General features: G+C 45.9%; 1 protein-coding gene across 1 annotated transcript in view; it reads right to left on the bottom strand.

Moving 5' to 3' along the window:
• LOC122927093 (la-related protein 6-like) overlaps positions 1-25,217 on the bottom strand; it is a 97,995-nt gene that overhangs the window by 61,109 nt on the left and 11,669 nt on the right. Inside the window, exon 3 of the mRNA XM_044278677.1 lies at positions 23,515-23,725. Within this exon, the coding sequence (XP_044134612.1) occupies positions 23,515-23,725 (211 nt within the window). The remainder of the gene's footprint in view (positions 1-23,514; positions 23,726-25,217) is intronic.

The following is a 25,217-nucleotide window of genomic DNA, read 5'->3' as shown; positions in this document are numbered from 1 at the left end:
TGGGGTGTGCCAACATTGCCAACACACTCAGAGGTGATCGCTTCATTGTGATACGCAAGCCACTTCACCACAACAAGGCAACGATCACGAAGGGGAATTGACACGTATGTGCCTTTTTTTTTGTTTTGTTTTTGCAGCCACAGTGCAGCACAAGAGTCCAGAAAAATTAGGCATGTACACATGCCTGAAAAATTAGGTATTGTTGCAGCCGCTGCTGTAGCAGCAGCCGGAAAAATTGATGTTTTTCAGGTCAAGTCTGCGCACCCAGTAGTCAAGGGGTTCATCGGTTCTCAGAGTGTCGATATCTGCAGTTAAGGCGAGGTAGTCGTTCTCTGAGGGTGGACCCCAAAAGGCTGTGGCGATGTGTAGGACTTAAAAAGCTCTACATGTCCTCCATCAACAACACGTCTGTAAAGCGTCCTGTCCTTTCCGGCGTGGTCGTGGTAGGAGAAGGATTACTTTCACCTCTTCCCCTGTTAGATTCTTGTTGTGCTGTGACATCACCCTTATACGCTGTGTAAAGCATACAGGGAGCGTAGAATTATTAGGCAAATGAGTATTTTGACCACATCATCCTCTTTATGCATGTTGTCTTACTCCAAGCTGTATAGGCTCGAAAGCCTACTACCAATTAAGCATATTAGGTGATGTGCATCTCTGTAATGAGAAGGGGTGTGGTCTAATGACATCAACACCCTATATCAGGTGTGCATAATTATTAGGCAACTTTCTTTCCTTTGGCAAAATGGGTCAAAAGAAGGACTTGACAGGCTCAGAAAAGTCAAAAATAGTGAGATCCTGCAGAGGGATGCAGCACTCTTAAAATTGCAAAGCTTCTGAAGCGTGAAAATCGAACAATCAAGCGTTTCATTCAAAATAGTCAACAGGGTCGCAAGAAGCGTGTGGAAAAACCAAGGCGCAAAATAACTGCCCATGAACTGAGAAAAGTCAAGCGTGCAGCTGCCAAGATGCCACTTGCCACCAGTTTGGCCATATTTCAGAGCTGCAACATCACTGGAGTGCCCAAAAGCACAAGGTGTGCAATACTCAGAGACATGGCCAAGGTAAGAAAGGCTGAAAGACGACCACCACTGAACAAGACACACAAGCTGAAACGTCAAGACTGGGCCAAGAAATATCTCAAGACTGATTTTTCAAAGGTTTTATGGACTGATGAAATGAGAGCGAGTCTTGATGGGCCAGATGGATGGGCCCGTGGCTGGATTGGTAAAGGGCAGAGAGCTCCAGTCCGACTCAGACGCCAGCAAGGTGGAGGTGGAGGTGGAGTACTGGTTTGGGCTGGTATCAAAGATGAGCTTGTGGGGCCTTTTCGGGTTGAGGATGGAGTCCAGCTCAATTCCCAGTCCTACTGCCAGTTTCTGGAAGACACCTTCTTCAAGCAGTGGTACAGGAAAAAGTCTGCATCCTTCAAGAAAAAACATGATTTTCATGCAGGACAATGCTCCATCACACACGTCCAAGTACTCCACAGCGTGGCTGGCAAGAAAGGGTATAAAAGAAGAAAATCTAATGACATGGCCTCCTTGTTCACCTGATCTGAACCCCGTTGAGAACCTATGGTCCATCATCAAATGTGAGATTTACAAGGAGGGAAAACAGTAAGCCTCTCTGAAGAGTGTCTGGGAGGCGGTGGTTGCTGCTGCACGCAATGTTAATAATTCTGCACTCCCTGTACTTTTTAACTTGTTTTGGAACTGCTGCATCCTTTCCGACTTCCGGTAATTCGGTAACATTTCGGCCACTTTCTGCTTATACCGGGGGGTCTAGTAGCGTGGCCACCCAGTACAGGTCGTTCTCCTTCAGTCTTTCTCCGTCACCCAGCATGGTCGTTCTGTCACCCGGCATGACAGCATGAAAGATCCCATTTGCACAAGGTTGGATGCAGAGCTACTCCTGTCCCGTTCCTCGTCCTCACTGATCTCATTGAAGGTCTGTTCTTCCCCCCCAGCCACGTACAACACCACAGGTCCCAGATAGGCGACAACAAGCACCCTGGGATGCATGCTGTGGTAGGTCTTCCTCCTCCTCAAAGCCACATTCCTCCTCCGACTCCTCTTCCTTAGACTCCTCTTCCAGTGTTGCCGCAGGTCCAGCAAGCGATGATTATAAGGCTGTTTCTGGTGGTGATTGTGACCACAACTCTTCCTCTTCACGCTCATCTACGGCCTGATCCAGCACCCTTCACAGGGCACGTTCCAGGAAGAAAACAAATGGGATGAGGTAGCTGATGGTGCCTTCGGTGCCAGTGACTAGGTTTGTCACCTCCTCAAAAGGACACATGAGCCTACAGGCATTGCGCATGAGCGTCCAGTAACGTGGCAAAAAAATACCCATCTCCCCAGATGCTGTCCTAGCACCCCGGTCATACAAATACTCGTTGACGGCTTTTTCTTGTTCGAGCAGGTGGTCGAACATTAGGAGTGTAGAACTCCAACGTGTCGGACTGTCGCAAATCAAGCGCCTCACTGGCATGTTGTTTCGCAGCTGAATATCGGAAAAGTGCGCCATGGCAGTGTAGGAACACATTAAATGGCTACACACCTTCCTGGCCTGCTTGAGGACGTCCTGTAAGCCTGGGTACTTTTACACAAAGCGTTGTACGATCAGATTCAACACACGTGCCATGCACGGCACATGTGTCAACTTGCCCAAATTCAATGCCGCCAACAGATTGCTTCCGTTGTCACACCACTCTGCCGATCTCCAGTTGGTGCAGGGGTCAGCCACTGATCCACCTGTGCGTTCAGGGCGGACAGGAGTGCTGGTCCGGTATGACTGCTTTCAGGCAAGTCAACCCCAAGACGGCGTTTATGTGGAGCAAGACGCAGTAGCAGAAGAGGACTCAGCCGAGGAGGGAGTAGGAGGAGTAGAGTAGGTGGCAGCAGGCCTGCCTGCAAGTCGTGGCCGTGTCACCAACTCCGCTGCAGAGCCACGCATTCCATGCTTGGCAGCCGTCAGCAGGTTGACCCAATGCGCAGTGTAGGTGATATACCTGCCCTGACCGTGCTTTGCAGACCAGGTATCAGTGGTCAGATGGACCTTTGCCCCAACACTGTGTGCCATGACTTCCTTTTCCACAATAGAGTACAGGTTGGGGATTGCCTTTTGTGAAAAAAAAATTCGGCCGGGTACCTTCCACTGTGGTGTCCTAATAGCTACAATTTTATTTGAAGGACTCAGACTCCACCAGCTTGTATTGTAAAAGCTGGCAGGTTAAGAGTTCCGACAAGCCAGCTGTCAGACGCTGGGCAATGGGGTGACTCTGTGACATTGGCTTCTTACTCTCAAACATTTCCTTCACAGACACCTGACTGTGGGCAGATGAGCAGGAACTGAAGGTGAGAGGCGGCGTGGCGGGTGGTTGAGAGGGGGCAAGGAAGAAAGCAGTGGTTGACATGACTGAAGATTCTGGACCAGGAGGAGGATGGTGGCTTTGAGTTTGTGTGCTGCTTGTACTCATCATGTGTTGATCCCATAGGCGTTTGTGATACGAGATCATGTGCCTTCGCAAAGCAGTTGTACCCACGACTCAGTTTCTTTTGGCACAGGTTGCAAATGGCATCGCTGTTATCAGAGGCAGACACAAAAAAAATGCCACACTGCTGAGCTTTGCAGTGACGGCATTCTGGTGGTCGCAACAGCATGCGTTGATTGGCGTGCTGTCTGGCTGACCCCGGGTGCCGATACATGCTATCTAACTGTGCCACTCGCTCCTTGCGATGACCTCCTCCTGCTTCCAACTCGTCTCCTCCTCCTCTGTCTCACCATCTGAACTTTCCCCCTGTTGTTCTTCTCTTCGAGTGGGCACCCACGTGACATCCACGGACACATCGTCATCATCAACCGATTTACTTGCATCTGACAACTCAGCTAAGGAAGCAGCAGCGGGTACAACATCATCATCATCACACCGTACGTCCATGTGTGTAATGCTGCCTGACTGAGACATATCCCTGTTATCTACATCCTCTGGCAATAATGGTTGCGCATCACTCATTTCTTCCAACTGATGTGTAAATAACTCCTCTGACAGATCTAGTGAAGTGGCTGTGGTGCTAGTGTTGGTGGTGGCGCCGGGCGGGCGAGTGGTAACTTGAGAGATGCCCGAAGCTGAGCTGGATGAGGATGGTACATCAAGGTTCTGAGCGGAAGTTGTAGAATATTGGGTGTCCTGTGTAAGCCAGTCAACTATGTCCTCAGAATTTTTCGAGTTCAGGGTACGTGGCCTCTTAACACTGGGCATTATTCTAGGGCCAAAGGAAATCACAGCGCCATGACCATGACGGCCCCTGCAGGGTGGCCTGCCTCTGCCTGTCATTTTTTTTAGATTAGTGGTACTATGCGTGCAAGGTACTGTGCCACCCTATGAGTGGTGGGCAGTGCACACAGTACAGTCAGTGGGCCTGATACTCACTGGCAGGCAACTGCAATTATATTACAGAGGAAAAATTAAATTACTTTATCTGCAAGGTACTGTGCCACCCTATGTGAGTTGAGTGCACACAGTAGTGTCTGTGGGCCTGTGGCCTCACACACGGGCAGGCAACTTTTTGGGGTGCTGTCAGGATGCTGTCCTTAGAGCAGATGAGTCTTTGAGGACCTGAGTGGACACAGAACACTGGCCTAGCTAACGCTTTCCCTATTAATTCAGCAGCAGCACTCTCCCTGCTCTAACACTGCAGCTTCAGAATGAATCGAAGAGGGCTGCCGTCCTTGCTTTTTTATAGGAGGTGGGAGGGAGGGTATGCCGATTGGCTGGAATGTGTCTGCTGACTGTGAGAAACAGGGTCAAATTTGCTCAATGATGACGTATAGGGGGCGGACCGAACATCGCATATGTGAACAAGTGATGTTCGCCGGCGAATAGTTTGGGACATCTCTAGTGCCAAGTCCTGCTGGAAAATGAAGTCACCCTCTATAAAGATGGTCTGCGGAAGGAAGCATGAAGTGCTCCAAAATCTCCTAGTAGACTGCTGCATTGACTCTGGACTTAATGAAGCACAGTGGACCCACACCAGCAGACGACATGGCTCCCCAAATCAACCCAGAAACTTCACACTGGACTTCAAGCATCTTGCATTGTGTGCCTCTCCATTCTTCCTCCAGACTCTAGGTCCTTGGTTTCTAAATGAGATGCAAAAGTTGCTCTCATCAGAAAAGAGGACTTTGGACCACTGAGCAACAGACCAGTTATTTTTTTCTTTAGCCCAGGTAAGATGCTTCTGATTAGGTTTGTTGTTCAGAAGAGGCTTGACACAGGGAATACGACATTTGAAGCCCATGTCCAGGATCCGTCCAACACTTTTGAATGGCCTTTTCCTGACAATTCTCTCCAGGCTGCTGTCATTCCTTCTGCTTGTGCACCTTTTTCTCCCACACAACTTACTATTAATGTGCTTTGATACAGCACTTTGGGAACATCAAACTTCTTTTGCAATTACCTTTTGAGGCTTTCCCTCCTTATGGAGGGTGTCAATGATGGTTTTCTGCACAACTGTCAGGTAAACCGTCTTTCCTATGATTGTTATTCCTCACCCTCTGCAGGTATTATGGATTAATTAGCTGACTAGAGTGTGACACTTTGTGAGTAGAATATTGAACCTTTTCACAATATTCAAATTTTCTGAGATTGTGAATTTGGGGTTTTCATAAGCTATAAGCCATAATTATCCAAATTATAACAAATAAAGGCTTGAAATATCTCGCTTTGCATGTAATGAGTCTGTCTCATATTAGTTCCACCTTTTAAGTTGCATTACTGAAATAAATGAACTTTTGCACAATATTAAAATTTTTCGAGTTTCACCTGTATATTAGCATTTGTGCTTTGTCGTTTATTGATCCTAGTGATGTCGCCCCTTGGTTCATAGTAGTTTCCTTCAACATACTTTGCTTGTTTTCAATTGTGCAATTTAATAACTCAGTTACCGTTTTGTATAAAATTAGCAAAGTGCCTTTGTTTATAAAAGTGGTGTATTGCGTGGTGGCACATGAGTGTTTGATATATGCTAATATTTCAGGTTAACTAGACTCATATTGTGACAATTTTTGAGCCTAGCTTGAAATCTGAATGATCAGATAACCACACTCCGTAAACTATTATTTTGCTATAGGGTTCTATCAATTATAGTTACACCCCTGTTTTTTATCTTGGCGGGTGAAGTAGCCGTGTAGCCCTAGCCTTATTCTTAATATGGAAAGGATTGTTAACTTTTCAATCACTGTGCACAGCTCAATATATTTTAAACTAATTAAAACAAAAGTCTTACCACCAGAGGTCAGCAACATGCAACACTTAAGCTTCTGCGAAACTAGAACTCATAGTATGCTCTATTTACTTCTGTGGGAGTTGCAAGGACAGACAACTGCTTGTGCTGCGAGTACTAGTTTCAAAACAGATAAGTGTAACAAGTTACTGAGCACTGCGTTTTACACTAAAAGGGGTATTACAGTTTCAAGCAACAAAGTTTTTTACTTAGCATAATAAAGGGTTATGCAATTTAATATAATGTCTATTTCCTCACAAATTTGAAAACCTTCTAGGATACACAGTTGTCAGTTAAAAAAAAAAAAAAAGCATCTGTGCATGAACAGATTTGTCTGTGATGGTTCTCATTTATCCAGGTCATGGTATATCTGTAAAGAATAAATCAAGGCAACTGGACGTACTGTAGAATTCTTGAGAACGTTTCACTCGTTCTTCTTTCTCAATTCTGAGTGACTATACAAGAATTCTCTGGGAATAAATATGTAACTGAATTAACATCTGGTAATTATACCCAGCATGGGGTCAAAGGTGTTGATTCCATTATCCTAATTGGGGTCAGTAGGTGATAAAGACTTCCCAGAAAAAGGCGTCAAGACAGCATTGTATGTGGCAGACAATAGATGTCTAACCCCCCCTCCCCCCGCCTCTATTCAAGCTTGGCTTCTCCATTTTTACTTAGATGGCCTCCTTTTACACCTCGTTTGTACTAATCTGCCTCCTTATCCAAAACACGTACTTGACTGTCTTCAAAAGGTGTGACCTGTTTCTTTTAGATGCAAGTACACGTTTGGGCCTTTGTCAAAACAGAAGGAAGGAGAAGAAAGAGCACCAAGACTAACAGTGAGGATGAGAAGCATGATAGACGCAAGAATATGGTTATCCCATATGTAGCTGGGGTGTCTGAGAAATTCAAAAGGATTTTTAATAAACATCACATCCCTTTCTGCTTTAAACCCAGCAACACACTGAGGCAAAAACTGGTTCACCCCAAACACCCAACGCCTAAACACAAGATGGACAACATTGTGTACGCAGGCCAGTGCAATGAGGAATGCTCAGAACTGTATATCGACGAAACAAAACAACTACATCAGCGTATGGCTCAGCATAGAAGAGCCCAAACCTCTGGTCAAGATTCAACCGTGTACTCGCATCTAAAATAAACAGGTCACACCTTTGAAGACCGTCAAGTACATGTTTTAGATAAGGAGGCCGATTGGTACAAACGAGGTGTGAAGGAGGCCATCTACGTAAAAATAGAGAAGCTAAGCTTGAATAGAGGCAGGGGGTTAGACATCTATTGTCTGCCACATACAATGCTGTCTTGACACCTTTTTCTGGGAGGTCATTATCACCTACTGACTTTAATTAGGATAATGGAATCAACACCTTTGACCCCATGCTGGGTATAATTACCAGATGTTAATTCATAAGCAATGCAGACATCCCATTGAGATTTAAGTATAGGGGGCAGGTGGGCGTGGCTAAAATATCGTGAGCACGCCCCATTATCTTGACTACCTCCCTATCAGTCTCTCCCGGCCCTAGTGTGGTCACATGACGCCCCACGTGACCATGACGTTGTGGTCACGTGATGGGTCAGGTGACCGGGAGAGTGCGGAGCCATGATAACACGGATGGATTTAAATGGTGCAGTGATGCCGGCGTTGTCTGCGGTACTGCCACACGCGGGAACCAGCATACAGACTGGTGAGGAACCAGAACCAGTCGCTATCGAGGGAACAGGTCCACTGACCAGTTGCTCCTGATGAGAAGTAGAATCTTTTTGTGCAAGCCCCCATTTGTGATTGAGGCTAATGTTATACTGCCACACAACGGGAGCATGTGAAGCCTGAACTATATATTTATACAGTTGTTGCTACTAACCACTGCTGAGCATTCTTGTGAAACTTGAGTGACCTGCCCCCACCTGAGGGTAGGCCATTTATACTGATGCCGATATTAATCCTTGTGGGCCCCTGACGAACTGTAACACACCAGAGAAACGCGTCGGGCCATCTTATGGTTACTGATCACTTCAGCATATCCTTAATACGAATGTCGGGTGAGTCACGGACGTGACACCCGATTATACAACTCTCTTGCATGACACAGGTGTTCACTGGTCTAGTGTTGCTGTACACAGTCGTCTCGCAGGGCTCTGGGGGCGTATCTGTGGGTGGTACATTTTTGGTCACTAGGGATTCCTCCCCCCTCTTTCCTACCCCTTCAGGACGAAGCTGGGCAGTCGGAGCACTGCATAGGGACATATTTAGGGGCAAATTAGGAGGTTGCGGTGTACCAGGAGAAGGGCCCTTTCATTAGGGTGTTAATAGGGGCTAAAACCCAGCATCCCCTTTGCCCTCTTCCCCACACACTCCCTAGGAGTACCGAATTACTCACCACGAGTGGGGTAGATCCCCAATATTTTTTCTTGCACCAATACCGAAGGGCATTTATTTTAATACAAGTAAAAATAAAAGTTATATATTAAAGGCTACCAAATTCCATATAATGGTCTATTGTACGTTGCCAAACCAGTACTGGTCCTTGCCCTTTATGCTTTTTATATGGTGGTCCCTCTTCAAACACAGGAGCATGAAGGCCCCCAATTTTTTTTTACTAAATTGGAAGCGGTGGAGCGCCCTGGCTCCTGCCGATCGCCCAGGAGAATGTCATCCTCTGTCTCCTCCCCCCAGCCACAAACACCACCAGGGATCCCCGAAAAGTTTTAAGTCCCCCTCAAAGCCTGCTCTTCTTGCTCCTCCTCACCCCACCCACCATCCTCCTCCGACTCCTGCTGACTTGTCTCAGATTGAGTCAGTGGCGTAGCATGGGTTGCCAGCACCCGGGGCAAGGCAAGTATTACGCCTCCCCCAAACCTGTGGCCACGCCCCTTTTACAGATAATGTAGTAGATATCATCTGCAGTCCTAGGTAACACCAAAGATAACACGGTGATAACTCTCTGTGTACAGCTAATGTAGTAAATGGGCGTGAGCCCCCAGAATTCAGAACATGCACAGTGTAACCTGAAGTCTAGGGCCAGGCAGCTACAGTGTGGGCCAAATTCTATATCCACCCTCCCATCACTACATAACAGAGGGTAATACAGCGCACATACCTCTTACATCCAGTGATGTCTCCTTTAATGTAGATGTTCTCTTTCCTCATCTTCTCCTTACAGACCAGACTCCATTTTCAGCCATTTCTCGTCTCTGCAGACTGACAACAGCTTGACAAAAAAAAAAATCTTAGTTTACTACTTTTCCATCATCCTCCCATCTTCTGGACAAATCATCCTACCATCCCCAATACTGTGCCGCTGTGCTCCCCAATATTTTACTGCAGAAACAGAAAAACCCCTGATAGTAGTAGTACCATACAGATAGTGCCCTTTAATAATTATTGGTACACAGTGGCCCAAAATAACTGCACCCAGCAAATAGTGTCCCTGACACTAATAGTGTAAACATAACGACCCCCAAAAATAATTGTGGTAAGCGGATACTGTGTCAAGGTGCCCCCACAGTGCTAGTGCTCCCAAAAGTCCCACCAATAGGAATAATTCTATACTAGAGTACACATGGTAGTAATAGTGCTCCTACAGTGCCCCAGCATGTCCGCACTGTGCCCCAAAGTAATAATGCTCCCATAGTGCTCATACTATTAATCATGTTCCCCCCTAGACCCCCAGTAGTAATAAAGCCCACCTTAATGCCCCCCAGTAGTAATAGTTCTCCTTATGTGACAGTGCAAAAAAAAAACCCCTTTTAATGCCCGCAGTTGAGCTAATGTCCCCATAGTGCCCTCATAATGTGCCAGTATAAAATATCCCCATAGTGCTCCTCTCTCCCTTCCTCCTAGTGCCCCCCATAATGTACCAGTATAAAATACCCCTTCTAAGTGCCCCTGTAGATGACCCCATAGTACTCCTCTCCCCTTCCCCATAGTACCCACCATCATGTGCCCCAGTATAAAATGCCGCTATACAGAGCCCCCCCCCATATAAAATAATCCTTTGTGGCCTCAGTAGATGCCCCCAATAATGTGCCAGTAAGAAGTTCCCCCATAGTGCCACCCAATAATGTGCCAGTAAAAAGTGCCCCCATGGATTGCCCCAATAATGTTCCAGTAAGATGTGCCCCCATAAATTCCACCCAATCATGTGCCAATAAGTGCCTCCCATAGATGGCCCCCCAATCATGTACCAGCAAGAAGAGCCCCCATACATGGCCCCCCAATCATGTGCCAGTAGCCAGTATTGTACCATGTATAAAAAAATTAAACACTTATACTTGCCTTCATGGCAGCGATGCGATGCCTGTGTCCCGAGCTGTGCGGTTTAGGCAACGCGATGACGTCATTGCCTCCGATAGGCCGCAGGAACTAGGCTTGCAGCCTACCAGAGGAACGGGGAAGGGAGACACCTCTCACTACCCTGCCCCGCACATCCATCTCTATCGCTGTCCTGAAGAAGGCAATACAGATGACTATGGGGATAAGCGCTTCCATAATAGAGGCACTCCTCTCCCTGTGACCTGCTGCCGCCCCCCACACTTGTGAGCAGGGCCTGCTGCCTGGGGTGATCGCCTCACTTTGCCTAATTGGCGGTGCGGCCCTGTTGGCACCCCCTAAGGTTTTGCGCCCAAGGCAACACTGTGTGCCAGAGTTCTATTCATTTGCTGCTGAACGTGGCCACATAGCTCTGGGATGCCCTTCTGGGAGAGAGCTTTCCTTCTGGGGACCTTCCATTGCAGTGTGCCAATGGCCACAAATTTTCTAAAGGCCTCCGAGTCCACCAGTTTATATGGCAGTAGTTGGCGGGCTAGCAGTTCTGACAAGCCAGCAGTAAGCAGTCAGGCAAGAGGGTTATCTGGCGTCAACTTTTTATGCTCGAACATTTGGGCTACGGAAGCCTGCGTTCTGCCAGATTAATGTGACAACGGCATGGTGGAAGATGGAGTGGAGGACAAATGGGAGGAGAGAGGAGATGAAGAGGCAGGATGTGGAGCACCGGGAGTGTGGCTTTGTGGGTTCTGACGGCGTTGCTCCTACTGGGCTCGGTGATGTGAGGCCAGGTGCCTTCTTAAGGTGTTGGGATTACCACGACTTATGACATGTTAAAAAATAAAGCCCACACTGCAGAGCCATGTGTTGGCGTCCTGGGAGTGCCAGAAGTGACCGTGCATGGTGGATGGCTTGCTTCAGATACATTTGCACATAGTAATCGCATATGTGTTTCTAGATGAGTTCAAGGGCGTTCTTTTCATGACCAGGTGTCCCCACCTGCATCTCCAATCAATTAAACACATGGTCATGAAAAGAACGCCCTTGAACTCCTCTACAAACGCATATGTATACCGGCTTTAATATATACTACTTTCAATGTATTTTATATGAATATCTCAATGAATGAATATGTATATATGCATTCATAGAGATATTCATATATACATATGCATTCATAGAGATATTCATATATACATATGCATTCATAGAGATATTCATATAAATGCATATGTATATATTTGCATTGGTCTAATACATTTTATACACTAGATTGCACTTTATGTATTTCCGATATGTTTGGTGATGAAAACGCATCGTATGAGTAAAAATGCATGAAAAACGCATGAAAACTGCATGTGCGATTTTATGCTTTTCAGCCAGTATCTGTCCATTTACACTGTCCCCAGATATGCATTAACCCTTTCATGACCAAGGGTCATTGATTCCCCAATGTCCAGGTCAAAATTTTCAAATCTGACATGCGTCACTTTATGTGGTAATAGCTTTGGAACACTTTTACTTATCCATGCCATTCTGAGGTTGTTTTCTCGTGACACATTGTACTTCATGATAGTCATATATTTGAGTCAATATATTTCACCTTTATTTAGGAAAAAATCCCAAATTTACCAAAAATGTGGAAAAATTCACAATTTTCCAAATTTCAATTTCTCTGCTTCTAAAACAGAAAGTCATACCTAATAAAATATTTATTACTTAACATTCCCCATATGTCTACTTTATGTTGGCATCATTTTGGAAATGTCATTTTATTTTTTTAGGACGTTAGAAGGCTTAGAAGTTTAGAAGCAATTCTTACAATTTTTAAGAAAATTTGCAAAACCCACTTTTTAAAAGGACCAGTTCAGGTCTGAAGTCACTTTGTAGGGCTTACATAGTGGAAACCCCCATAAATGACCCCATTGTAGAAACTACACCCCTCAAGTTACTCAAAACTGATTTTAAAAACTTTGTTAACCCTTAAGGCGTTCCACAAGAATTAAAGGAAAATGGAGATGAAATTTCAAAATTTCACATTTTTGGCAGATTTTCCATTTTATATATTTTTTTTCTTTAACACATTGAGAGTTAACAGCCAAACAAAACTCATAATTTATTACCCTGATTCCGCGGTTTACATAAACACCCAACATGTGGTCGTAAACTGCTGTACGGGCACACAGCAGGGCGCAGAAGGAAAGGAATGCCATATGGTTTTTAGAAGGTAAATTGTGCTGGATTGGATTTCTGAACGCCATATGTTTTTTATTTTTGTGCCGATCGTCTTGTGCAGGGGCTCGTTTTTTGCAGAAAGTGTTGAGGTTTTTATTGGTACCATTTTTGGGTACATAGGAATTTTTGATCATTCATTATTACACTTTATGGGGCAAGGTGACCCAAAAATTGGCTGTTTTGGAACAGTTTTCATTTATTTATTTTTACAGCGTTCATCTGAGTTAGGTCATGTGATAGTTTTATAGAGAAGATCGTTACGGACGTGGCAATACCTAATATGTATACTTTTTCTTATTTATTTAAGTTTTACATGATAATAGCATTTTTGAAACCCAAAAAATGATGTTTTAGTGTCTCTATAGTCTGAGAGCCATAGCTTTTTTATTTTTTGGGCGATTGTCTTAAATAGGGTATAATTTTTTGCGGGACGAGGTGACGGTTTGATTGGTACTATTTTGGGGGTCATACGCCTTTTTGATCGCTTGCTGTTGCACTTTTTGTGATGTAAGGTGACAAAAATAGCTTTTTTGGCAGCTTTTTTAATTTTAATTTTATGGTGTTTATCGGACGGGATCTATCATGTGATATATTTATAGAGATGGTCGTTACGGACGCGGCGACACCTAATATGTGTATTTTATTTTTTCATTTTTTTATAGGAAAAGGCAATTTCTTTTTTCTAATTTACATTTTTATTTATTTATTTATTTTTACTTTTATTATTTTCACTTTTTTTTTATCAGTTCCCTCTTGGATCTTGAAGATCCAGTGGGGCTGATAGTTGTACTATACTTTGCAATGCTCTTGCATTGCAAAGTATAGTACTTCCAGATTGCCTGTAGGTGGCAGCACTGGACGCCTTTGCCATGGCAACCGGACGCTTTTGCAAAGCGTCCGGTTGCCATGGCAACCATTGGGTGCTGCAATCACAGCGCTGCAGCCCCGATGGAGAGAGGGAGCTCCCTCCCTCTGTTAACCCCATGGATGCCGCAACCGCGGCATCTATAGGGGTTACAGGAGAGTGTCAGCATAGAGCCGACACTCTCTGCTGATGGCGGCGGCTTAGTAATTGAGCCGCCGCCATCGCACACAGCAGGGGGATCGGGGGGGGCAGCGCTGGAAAGGGGGGGGGGTGTTCCGGGAGGCTGCCCACAATATCGAGGGAGACTGGGGCAGGAGGGGCGGCATGAAAATTAATGCAGGGGGCGGACCACATCAGTGCAGGAGATGGGCACAGATCAGCGGAGCACAGATGAGGGCACAGATCGGCACTAAGGGTTTGGAGGGGCACAGATCGGGGGGCATGAATTACACCATCTGCTTTCAGACTCTGATCTGCAGAGCGCAGATCAGAGCCTGAAACCGGCATTTTAACACTGCCGCGATCCGATTGGTTAGTCTGCACAGACTAACCAATCGGATCGATTGCCGGCAAGGGGCCACTCTGATTGGTCCCTTGCCGGCATTACTGCACTGTATGCTGTCCGTGACAGCATACAGGGCAGGGGCAGAAGCTTTAATCCAAGTACTTTGCAGCGCTTGGATTAAAGAGCTGCCAGAACGTTTATATACGTGGTAGCTGCACAGGGTATGTGCAGCTATCACGTATATATACAGATTGCAGACGTGAAGGGGTTAACAGTGAATATAAGGTTATAGAATATCTATGAATATCTCAAAAATGCATATGCATACATATATTCATTTTTTATTACACTTTTTATATAATTTTTTACACATTTCTTGTATCTCTGGCACATTTGGATCAATTTAGATTGTTTTATGCTACCATGAAGCAGTTCTGGTAATAAAAACGCATCTTCTAATGTATGATTTTTTTTTGTTGTAGTTTTTTTTTTTTTCCCTGACAGAATTTTTTCATTCATTCTGTTTGTAGATAGGCAAGTTGAAGATTATGGTTATCTGACCCCTGCTCCTTTGGTTCCTCTTGCAAGAGCATTATGGAACACGCGCTCTGTCTGTAACAAACTGTCATACATTCATGAACTTTTCATCTCTCAAAACCTTTCCTTTCTGGGTCTCACAGAAACATGGCTGACACCCTCAGACACCTCCTCCCCTGCTGCACTCTCTTATAGTGGATTTCAATTCACTCACACCCCCCGCCCCGGCTGCAAACATGGTGGAGGAGTTGGTCTTCTATCAGACACCTGCTCCTACAGCCCAACTCCACTGCCACCCTCCATTACGCTCACCTCATTTGAAGTACACTGTTCGCATCTACTCTCCCTCCAACCTTCAAGTAGCAGTCATTTACCGCCCTCCAGGCCCAGCCACCATCTTTCTTGACCACTTTAACACATGGCTACTACACCTTCTTTCTGCCGACATCCCCACTATCATCATGGGCGACTTCAACATCCATATTGACACATGCCACTCGGCCTCCTCTAAACTCCTGTCACTCTCTTCCTCCTTCGGCCTATCACAGTGGTCTTCAGCTCCCACCCACAGAGATGGTCACACTCTGGGTCTGATCTTTACCCGCCTCTGCTCCCTATCTAACCTTTCTAATTCGCCTCTCCACCTATCCGACCACAACCTACTCGCCTTCTCTTCATTGGTCTCTTCTGCTGCTCCCCCGGTCCACACACTAGCACACCCCCGCAGGAACCTCAATCATCTCAACTTTCGCTTGCTTTCTGACTCTTCTCCCACTCTCTACCATTTGTTCCCTCCAAGACCCAGAAGCTGCTACCACCCTATATAACACCACAATAAGTACAGCTCTGGACACTGTTGCCCCCCTCACACACAACAAAACCCAAAAAATCAACAGACAACCCTGGAACACCAACCTGACCAAAAAACTCAGACAAGCTTCCAGGGCTGCTGAGCGGCGATGGAAGAAATCCCATTCAAAGATCATTTCACTACATACAAGCAAACCCTTCTCATATTCAAATCCTCTCGGTGATGCAAAACAGACCTACTTCTCATCTCTCATATCTTCCCTGTCACAAAGCCCTAAACAACTTTTTAGCACTTTTAACTCCCTTCTCCGTCCCCCAGAGCCCCCACGCTCTACTCTCTTCTCAGCTGAGGACTTTGCCAAATATTTCAAACAAAAGATAGTCAACATCAGAAAAAACTTTACTACACAGTTCCCACAGACCCTCTACACAACTGCTCAGTCCTCTTCTTCCAAAACCTGCTTTTCCACCATTACAGAAAAAAAACTCTCCACTCTACTCTCCAAATCTCATCTGACCACCTGTGCACTTGACCCAATCCCATCCCACCCCATCCCTAACCTCAGCACAGTGTTTATCCCAGCCCTAACTCATCTCTTCAACCCATCACTAAGCTCTGGTGTCTTCCCCTCTACTTTTAAACATGCTACCATTACACCCATCCTCAAAAAGCCTTCACTTGACCCATCTTCCTTGTCCAGTTATCGCCCGATATCACTTCTTCCGTATGCCTCAAAGCTACTTGAACAACATGTCAATTCAGAACGGTCCTCCCACCTCTCCTCCTGCTCCCTCTTTGACCGCCTACAATCTGGCTTTCGACCCCACCACTCGACCGAGACTGCCTTTACCAAAGTCACCAATGACCTACTGACAGCCAAAACCAAGAAACCATACTCTGTCCTCCTTCTCCTTGACCTGTCCTCTGCCTTCGATACTGTTGACCACTCCCTTCTGTTGCAAACTCTCATCTCTTGGCATCACTGACCTGGCCCTCTCCTGGATCACATCATACCTCACAGACCGGAAATTTAGCGTCTCCCACTCCCGCACCACCTCCTCGTCTCATTCCCTCTCTGTTTGTGTCCCGCAAGGCTCTGTCCTAGGACCCCTGCTCTTCTCCATTTACACTTTTGGCCTGGGACAGCTCATAGAGTCCCATGGCTTTCAGTATCACTCCTACACTGACGACACAAATCTACCTCTCTGGTCCAGACATCACCTTATTATCAAGAATCCCACAATGTCTATCTTCAATATCATCCTTCTCTCACTTTCTAAAACTTAAACAGGGATAAGACAGAATTCATAATCTTTCCCCCATCTTGTTCAACCCCTCCCAACAGACCTATATATCATGATCAATGGCTGCACACTCTCCCCAGTCAACAAAGCCCGCTGCCTTGGAGTGACCTTGGATTCTGCCCTTTCCTTCCGACCGCACATCCAAACCCTTTCCACCACCTGCTGCCTCCAACTCAAACATCTCCCGCATCAGTGCTTTCCTTAACTTTGAATCTGCGAAAATGCTTGTACATGCCCTCATTATCTCCCGCCTAGACTACTCAACATTCTCCTCTGTGGCCTTTCATCTAGCACTCTCGCACCCCTCCAATCTATCCTCAACTCTGCTGCCCGACTAATCCACACCTCACCCTATTACTCATCTGCCTCTCCCCTCTGCCAATCCCTTCACTGGCTCCCCATTGCCCAATGAATTCACTTTAAAAAGTACTAACAAATACATACAAGGCCGTCCATAACCTGTCCCCTCCCTACAACTCTGAGCTACTTTACCGATACACCCCCACACGCACTCTCCGATCCTCACAAAACCTCCTTCTCTCCTCTTATTGCCTCTTCCCACAATCGACTCTAAGACTTCTCCTGTGCATCCCCCCAGGGCCGGACTGGCCATAGGGCAGACCGGGCATTTGCCCGGTGGGCCGGGCCGCCTCAGGGCTCGAGTGGGTGTGCCGAGTATGGCCTAATCACACCCCTGTCTGTCTGTGCTCCGCCTCCTGCCAGCCCCGGCCGCACATCTTAATAATCTGTCTGATCAGGGCCGGACTGGTCATAGGGGGGGCCGGTCCGCCTCAGGGCTCGAGTGGGTGTGCCAGTGTGGCCTAATCACACTCCTCCCTGTGCTCCGCCTCCTGCCAGCCCCGGCCGCACACTCGCACAGCTTAAATCATCATTTACATGAGTCCATGACTGACTGGGACACAAAGACACATGACAATGACATAGATACTTACTGACTGTGTGAGTCCACCCCCACTGCTCCGCCTCCTGTGCCCCGCCTCTGTGACTCCATCTTCCGGCGGCCGGCAGCGTAATGTCGCTCACTCCGACGTCACGCGCCTGCTCCGCCTTCATTAATAAAGAGGGAGGAGCGTGCAACGTGACGTAGTGAGTGACGGCACGTTACGCGGCCGCCTAGTTTGAATGTTGAAGAGCGGGACTGGACTGGAGCCACCACCGCACCAGCCCACCAGCTTCTGCCTGCCCCAGTACTAGTGCCCAACTGGCTGTGGCTGCCGCCTGCCCAATCCATGCCCACACCACAGAGTAGAGACAGTGAATGGATGTGACGGGACCGGTTGTGGTGAACCGGCGTGAATGACAGTCTTTTGTGCACAGCAGCACTCACTGTACTGTCTGTGAAAAAGAAAAAACAGTGAATTATACTTGTGTTGTGAATACAATTGGAGTCCTCCTGACTGTCCCAGGCAGTAAGTTAGTGATGATAGTGATAGATTATATTAGATAGTAACTTTATGTAAGTGAGTGAGCTATTGAGCTTGTAAATAAACTTGTGCAAACTGCAAAGTATATGAGTAGTTTAGTTACTAACTACTCATATACTTTGCACAAGTTTATTTACAAGCTCAATAGCTCACTTACATAAGGAACAGACGTCTTACAATAGGGAGGGACACTTATGGGGGGGGGGGGGGGAGAGATGTGATATGTGGATAATTACACATTTATATAGCACAAGATGCTTGCGCTGCCATATATGTGTGCCATCCACAGATCCTCCCGGCCACCCATAACAGTGTCATCCACAGATGCGCGCGCCCCCCCCCCCCCCCCCCCCCCCGGTATCTGTGTCAGATTCCACAATCCACACAGATGGCCCCATAACAGTGCGTCATCCACAGATGCCCCCATAACCGTGCGTCATCCACTGATGCCCCCATAACCGTGCGTCATCCACTGATGCCCCCATAACCGTGCGTCATCCACTGATGCCCCCATAACCGTGCGTCATCCACTGATGCCCCCATAACCGTGTGTGCAAGCAGAGGACGGCAAAGCAGACAACTTAATAGCTTCTTTTGTAAGTAAATGGTTTTATTATAAATGTAGTAAGTAAATGTAGTGGTGCTATAATGTGGACCCCAGGCCTCTCTGATGTCCTGCAGGCTGGGCTGGTGCTGTGGCAGCATATGGTTGGTCAGGCAGCAGAAAGGCGCTGGGGCTGTCATTGTGTGTTCTGGAACTTGTCCCTTCACAGCCACTGCTATCTCTCTCTTGTACAGTGCAGACTCTACAAGAGGCTTTCAGTTTGCTCTCCGTCCTCATAAAAGTCTATGGGAATCAAAACAGATCCATCTGGTTCCTGTTATGCAAGTCGGAAAACAAAGTCAATTGTGCTTCCGGTTTTGGCTCCACCCCTAGACTGCAAGGGGGTGGGGCCTGTTGGGTGTCATGTGATTGGGCTGCTCAGTCAAAAATGCCCGAGCCTATTTTTTTGTCCCAGTCCGGCCCTGCATCCCCCCCATACTCTGGAACTCGCTACCCCAACATATCAGACTCCCCTACAGTGGAATCCTTCAAAAGAAACCTGAAAACCCACCTCTTCAGACAAGCCTACAACCAATGACCCTGCTGCCTCTATACCGCCATGACCAACTTAACCCGCACCTACTGTGTCCTTCTCCCATACCATGTAGATTGTAAGCCCTCACGGGCAGGGCCCTCTCTCCTTCTGTACCAGTAACTCATCTTGTTTATGATTAGTGCAATTGTCTGTATTAAAAATGTGCACCCCTTATCATATGTACAGCGCTATGGAATGATTGGCGCTTTAATAATAAATAATGATAATTTGGTCGATATTTTACAGAATATTGAACATTTTAAAGGGCTTCTGTCAGCCCACTAAACAGTCATTTTTTTGGTTAATATTAATCCTTACACTGCAAGCTCCCTGTACATATGCTAAATATTCATTTTTGTTCAGTAGATTTTGTTAAAAATCAAGTTTTATAATATGTAAATTACCTTGCTACCAGCAAGTAGGGCGGCTACTTGCTGGTAGCAGCCGCATCCTCCTCTCATCATGACGCCCCCTCCGCTGTTTGATTGACAGGGCCAGGGAACGGGTTCGTTCTCTGCTGGCCCTGTTTGAATTCAAAATATTGCGCCTGCGCCGTACCTGTCTTTAATCAGCGCAGGCGCACTGAGAGGCGGCCGCTCTGTCGGCCGCTCCATCCTCAATGCGCCTGCGACGATGACGTCACATTACACCCGGCGCAGGCGCATTGAGGATGGAGCGGCCGAGAGAGCGGCCGCCTCTCAGTGCGCCAGCGCTGATTAAAGACAGGTACGGCGCAGGCGCGATATTTTGAATTCAAACAGGGCCAGCAGAGAACGAACTCGTTCCCTGGCCCTGTCAATCAAACGGCGGAGGGGGCGTCATGATGAGAGGAGGATGCGGCTGCTACAAGCAAGTAGCCGCCCTACTTGCTGGTAGCAAGGTAATTTACATATTATAAAACTTGATTTTTAACAAAATCTACTGAACAAAAATGAATATTTAGCATATGTACAGGGAGCTTGCAGTGTAGGGATTAAGATTAACGGAAAAAAAAAAAAAACAGTTTAGTGGGCTGACAGAAGCCCTTTAAAGATCATCCACCCCTGATTTTATCTGGAACTTGAATCTTGGTTTTCCACAAGTCTTCCAAGAGGTATAAAGGGGAAGTCTGTTGCCCCAGCAGGTCACCACTGAGGAAGGGGTATAGTGGAAACCCCGAAACGTGTTTGGTTAGGACCTGCTGTATGTACGCATGAACAACAACATATTTGCCTTTATCCACGGTCTTTGAAAAATCCAGATTGAAAGATATCCCTCTGGAACCCCACTGACTCCCTGGTGTTGCCGGACACTGGCTGCATTGCACACCTTGAGATCCATGTAATTCTCACCACAAACCTGGTAAATTAAGGATCACATGAACAGGCCCGATCACAAAAGGTAAAGCAATAGAAGCCGCCCGGAAAGGTAAAAGGTGTTTTAGGCAGTGCGGTATAGTGGGACGCCACACATACCGCAAATCTTTCTGCCATATTGCCTATTTTATAATTGTTTTACAGATTACCTATGACAGCTTCATTTGTTACCAATCTGTCTTGGAATAGAGTGGGTATATTCCTGCAGGTGGAGGAATGCACCTGCCGATTAATCTATTAATGACACTGGCAAACTGAAATTGAGGTGTATACACACTCACCATTATAACCTGAGGTGGATACACACACCAAACCTGTTGATTCTACTACTACATGCATTTAACCCCTTCATGTGAGAGGATCAACTGAGATTATATTGCATTATATTGTCACATGTATTTGGATCCATTTTATGCTGAATTTATCTTATGTCCGTAATTGCTATATATGTCCGTTTTATATTGTTTTTATTGTGTATGCTTTGCAGAAAATAAATAATTTATGACCCTATACATGCATTATTCCAGTATTTGAGTGCTCAGCCCAATTTTTTACTTTTTACATATACTATTGTGTTGGTTTTGTGGACCAACACGGCTCTGCAGCACCACTTCTTTGTTAAAGGCACAGTGAGCCACTTATACCTTTGTCTATTCTTCAGAATGTAAAATGGCTGCCAGATCGGGTTCCTTTGATAGGGTGGGGGTGTGTCCATGTGCTGAAACATCTCAATTGTGTCATGGGTCAAAGTTTGGCGCAATGCAAAAAGAATATGGTGCCGCTGGACATCACCATATGTTCGCATGTTCGGCAAATCGCAAACGCGCAATGTTCGCTGCGAAATCTACTGCTGGGCAAACCGCGAGGCCATCTCAACCTGCTGTCACCACCAGACATCTGAGAAGCTCTGACAGACGTCTAGAACCTCCTCCTTGAGGTTCCTTTGTTTTGCTTTCATTTTCTCATCGTTAGCCTCTCTCAGCTGTCATGTAGTTGCACTGATTGCATCCCTTTAAATCCTTTTCCCATAGTGCATCACTTTGCGGTTTATACAACTTCCTGGAGTGTGTGCATGCTGTTCCTACTTCTCTTCTACAAGTGTAAGTCTTCTACAAGATAAGTTTTGTTCATTTATTTGTGTTTTTCTGTTTGCTGGATCCCAGGTGACCCTGACTCCCTCCGTATCTAGTGTAGGGAGCTGGTGGTCGTGTCCCCTCACTATTATAGGGTGTTCAGGTGTTATACAGTTGATGTACGAGGATATGCGATCATCTACCATTGGGATTTTTGCAGTCAGGGAGAGTGCCAGGTCTGATGCAGGGTTCTCCCTTTTTGTTCCTTAGTTTTGGATCCAGTCAGTCATATATTCATTTAGTGTTTTCTAGTTTCCTGCACACCTTCCGTGACACCTGCCATCCTATTCCATATGGCTGCTGCCATCAAGCCACTGCCTACCTTCTAACGTGTACCTTACGACTGCTGCAGTCACTGCTGTGGCTGCTACTCCTCGCTGCTTCTGCCAGTATTACCACTACCCATAAACAGCTGATCTACTGACATATGTTCCATGCTTTGCTGTTACGGTTACAGCCACATCCCGCTATTACCCTACCTTTTCCACACTGTACTACTGCTGCTCTCAAAAAGGAGAATTTTCAGAATTAGACAGACACTTTCTTCTGACAATTGCCCATTAATGCATAATTTTAGGAGAATTAGTCCTAAAAAGCCACTCTTTTTTCTAACAAGTAAAACTTGTGTGTTTCACACTCTGCCCCTGTGAAGTCATTATTTTTTAAATCTTGGTCCCCCATAAAAGCCACAATTTTTCCCACTATGCAGGAGATCAACCTTATGTAAAGTAGAACTGGCTTAGTTGCCCATAGCAACCAATCGGATTCCAAAGAAGCTGTGAATAATGTGGATTTTGATTGGTTGCTATGGGCAACTAAGCTAGTTCTTTTTTACACCAGTTTCATAAACCTCCTATGCGTTTAAACACCATCTGCCCTTCATTTTTGGAAGACTTGGAATATGAAATGCTTGACACATGTGACAGCGAAGTGCGTTTTTAACTTATTACTGATAGATAAGTGTCACCGATAGCTGAGTGTCACTGATCTTATTTGATATTGGGGTCATTGGATTCAAGAAATTAGGGGGGTGGGAGAAGCAAAAATTCACACACAAAAAAAATAACATCCCCAAAATTCCAGGAGTCATAGGAGACTAGAAGGTGTTCTGTACCAATTTTTAGAGCAATTGGGACCACTTTGCTTCTGGTAAAATTTATTTGGGTCCTAATAAAAAAAATATTAAAAATCGATGAACCTGAAATGAATCGAATCTCAAAAGGTTTGCTCATCATTCTGAGCATATCATCAGAAGTCTCTTTACTTAAGATGGGAGTGTGTTGTGACATGCAGTACCCATTGCTAGAGAAGCCGATTAACCTCCAATTATTGTCAACTATGTGATATGGTCAGCTAGATGACTAGAGATGCCCTTTGAGAAGGGTCCTGCAATTCTGATCCTACTCTAAAGTATATTGTGATAAAAAAAGCAATCAATAGTAGATGACTATCGGGGGGGGGGCGACGAAGACTGGGGTTCGATTGGAAGATTGAACTCAGAATTCCTGGTCCTGATTTCATTTCAATATAAGGTTTCCTCTAATTACAATGAACCATGACAATATGATATTTGAAAAACTTTTCCATAATGAAATATCAGTACGTACCTTTTTGAAGGAAGTGAGTAGTTTGATGCTTACGAAGCCCATTTTGTTTTTTTGGACATGCTTGAGTAAAAATGCATCATGAGACAAGTTTTCATCTGACAAGTAGAACTCCACTTGGTTTACAATGCTACGAATTAGCTTTATATCAGGAATTGTGCAATCCCTATCATATGAGTCATCATCCATAGTGTCATTCAGGTCACAGAAACTTCTGGAAAGGGGTATAAAACATTTTTTGAAAAAATTGCTTATTTCCTATCCTTCTGACAGAACTAGTAATTAGTTACATAGGGATTAGCTAGGTATATAGCAATTATGACTTTTTAAAATGTCCCTAATGCCATAATGATAAATACATTTTATAATCTACTTTATTAATGGTTTTAGTAATACATGGTCCTGCCCGTGCCCCCTGGAGTTTTACCAAATGCTGGCATAGCACATGGGTACCCTATAACCATGTGCTGTGCTAGGATTAGCTGAGCGGAGCGGGCTCCTGTCTATGTCTGCTTCGCTAAGCTAAAAGCTGACATGCAGGACTCTTAGCTTAGAGCCCTGCTCAGCTAATTCTGGCATAGCACATGGTTACAGAGTACCCATGTGCTATGCCAGCATTTAGTAAAACTCCAGGGGGCACAAGCAGGAGCAGCAATGTGTGTTCCTGCCCGTACTCCCTGCGATGCGGCCCCATTGAGAGACTGTATTTCTCACACTGCTGACTAAGTGCACAGGTAAACATCGGGGGGGGGGGGGGGGGGGGGGTGAAAGTAACCCACCAGAAATACTGTTATGTAGCTGACTGACATTAGCGATGCGCCCATGTCAGCACTACATAACAGTATGTTTTTAACGTTAGTCCCTGCAGCCGTTTTAGTTAAAAAAGCACTTTTATTATATGCTAATGAGCCTCTAGGTGCTATGTGGGCGTAAAATCAGCACCTAGAGGCTCCGTCCACTCACCCCGTGTTCCGCCCAGGTCCAGTGTTGTGCCCGCCCAGCTCCTCTTGATTGATGCCACTGTTCCCTGCATCGTCGGCGAAAACCTGCGCCTGCGCCGTTCACTTCTGTCTTCGGCGCAGGCACAGTGAGTGAAGGCCGCTCTCCTGATGCCGGCTTCCTCACTGTGACGTAGTCGGCGCAGGAGAGCGGCCTTCACTCACTGTGCCTGGGCCGAAGACAGAAGTGAACGGCGCAGGCGCGGGATTTCACCGACGATGCAGGGAACAGTGGCATCAATCAAGAGGAGCTGGGCAGGCACAACACTGGACCTGGGCGGAATACAGGGTGAGTGGACGGAGCCTCTAGGTGCTGATTTTACGCCCACATTGCACCTAGAGGCTCATTAGCATATAATAAGTGCTTTTTTACTAAAACGGCTGCAGGGACTAACGTTAGAAACATACTGTTATGTAGTGCTGACATGGGCGCATCGCTAATGTGAGTCAGCTACATAACAGTATTTCTGGTGGTAGAAACCTTTTAAAAGTACAAAATGCCTTAACCACTTCACATCCGAGCCATTTGCCCCCTTCCTGACCAGGCATAATTTTGCAAATCTGACATATGTCACTTTATGTAGTAATAGCTTTGGAACGCTTTTACTTATCCAAGCCATTCAGAGATTGTTTTCTCGTGACACATTGTACTTCATGATAGTCATAAATTCAAGTCAATATATTTCACCTTTATTTATGAAAAAATCT

Source organism: Bufo gargarizans, chromosome 1 (assembly GCF_014858855.1).
Source record: "Bufo gargarizans isolate SCDJY-AF-19 chromosome 1, ASM1485885v1, whole genome shotgun sequence".
NCBI classification, from domain to species: Eukaryota; Metazoa; Chordata; class Amphibia; order Anura; family Bufonidae; genus Bufo; species Bufo gargarizans.
The sequence above is the reverse complement of the archived record's forward strand: the minus strand, read 5'-3'. Positions and strand labels throughout refer to the sequence as shown.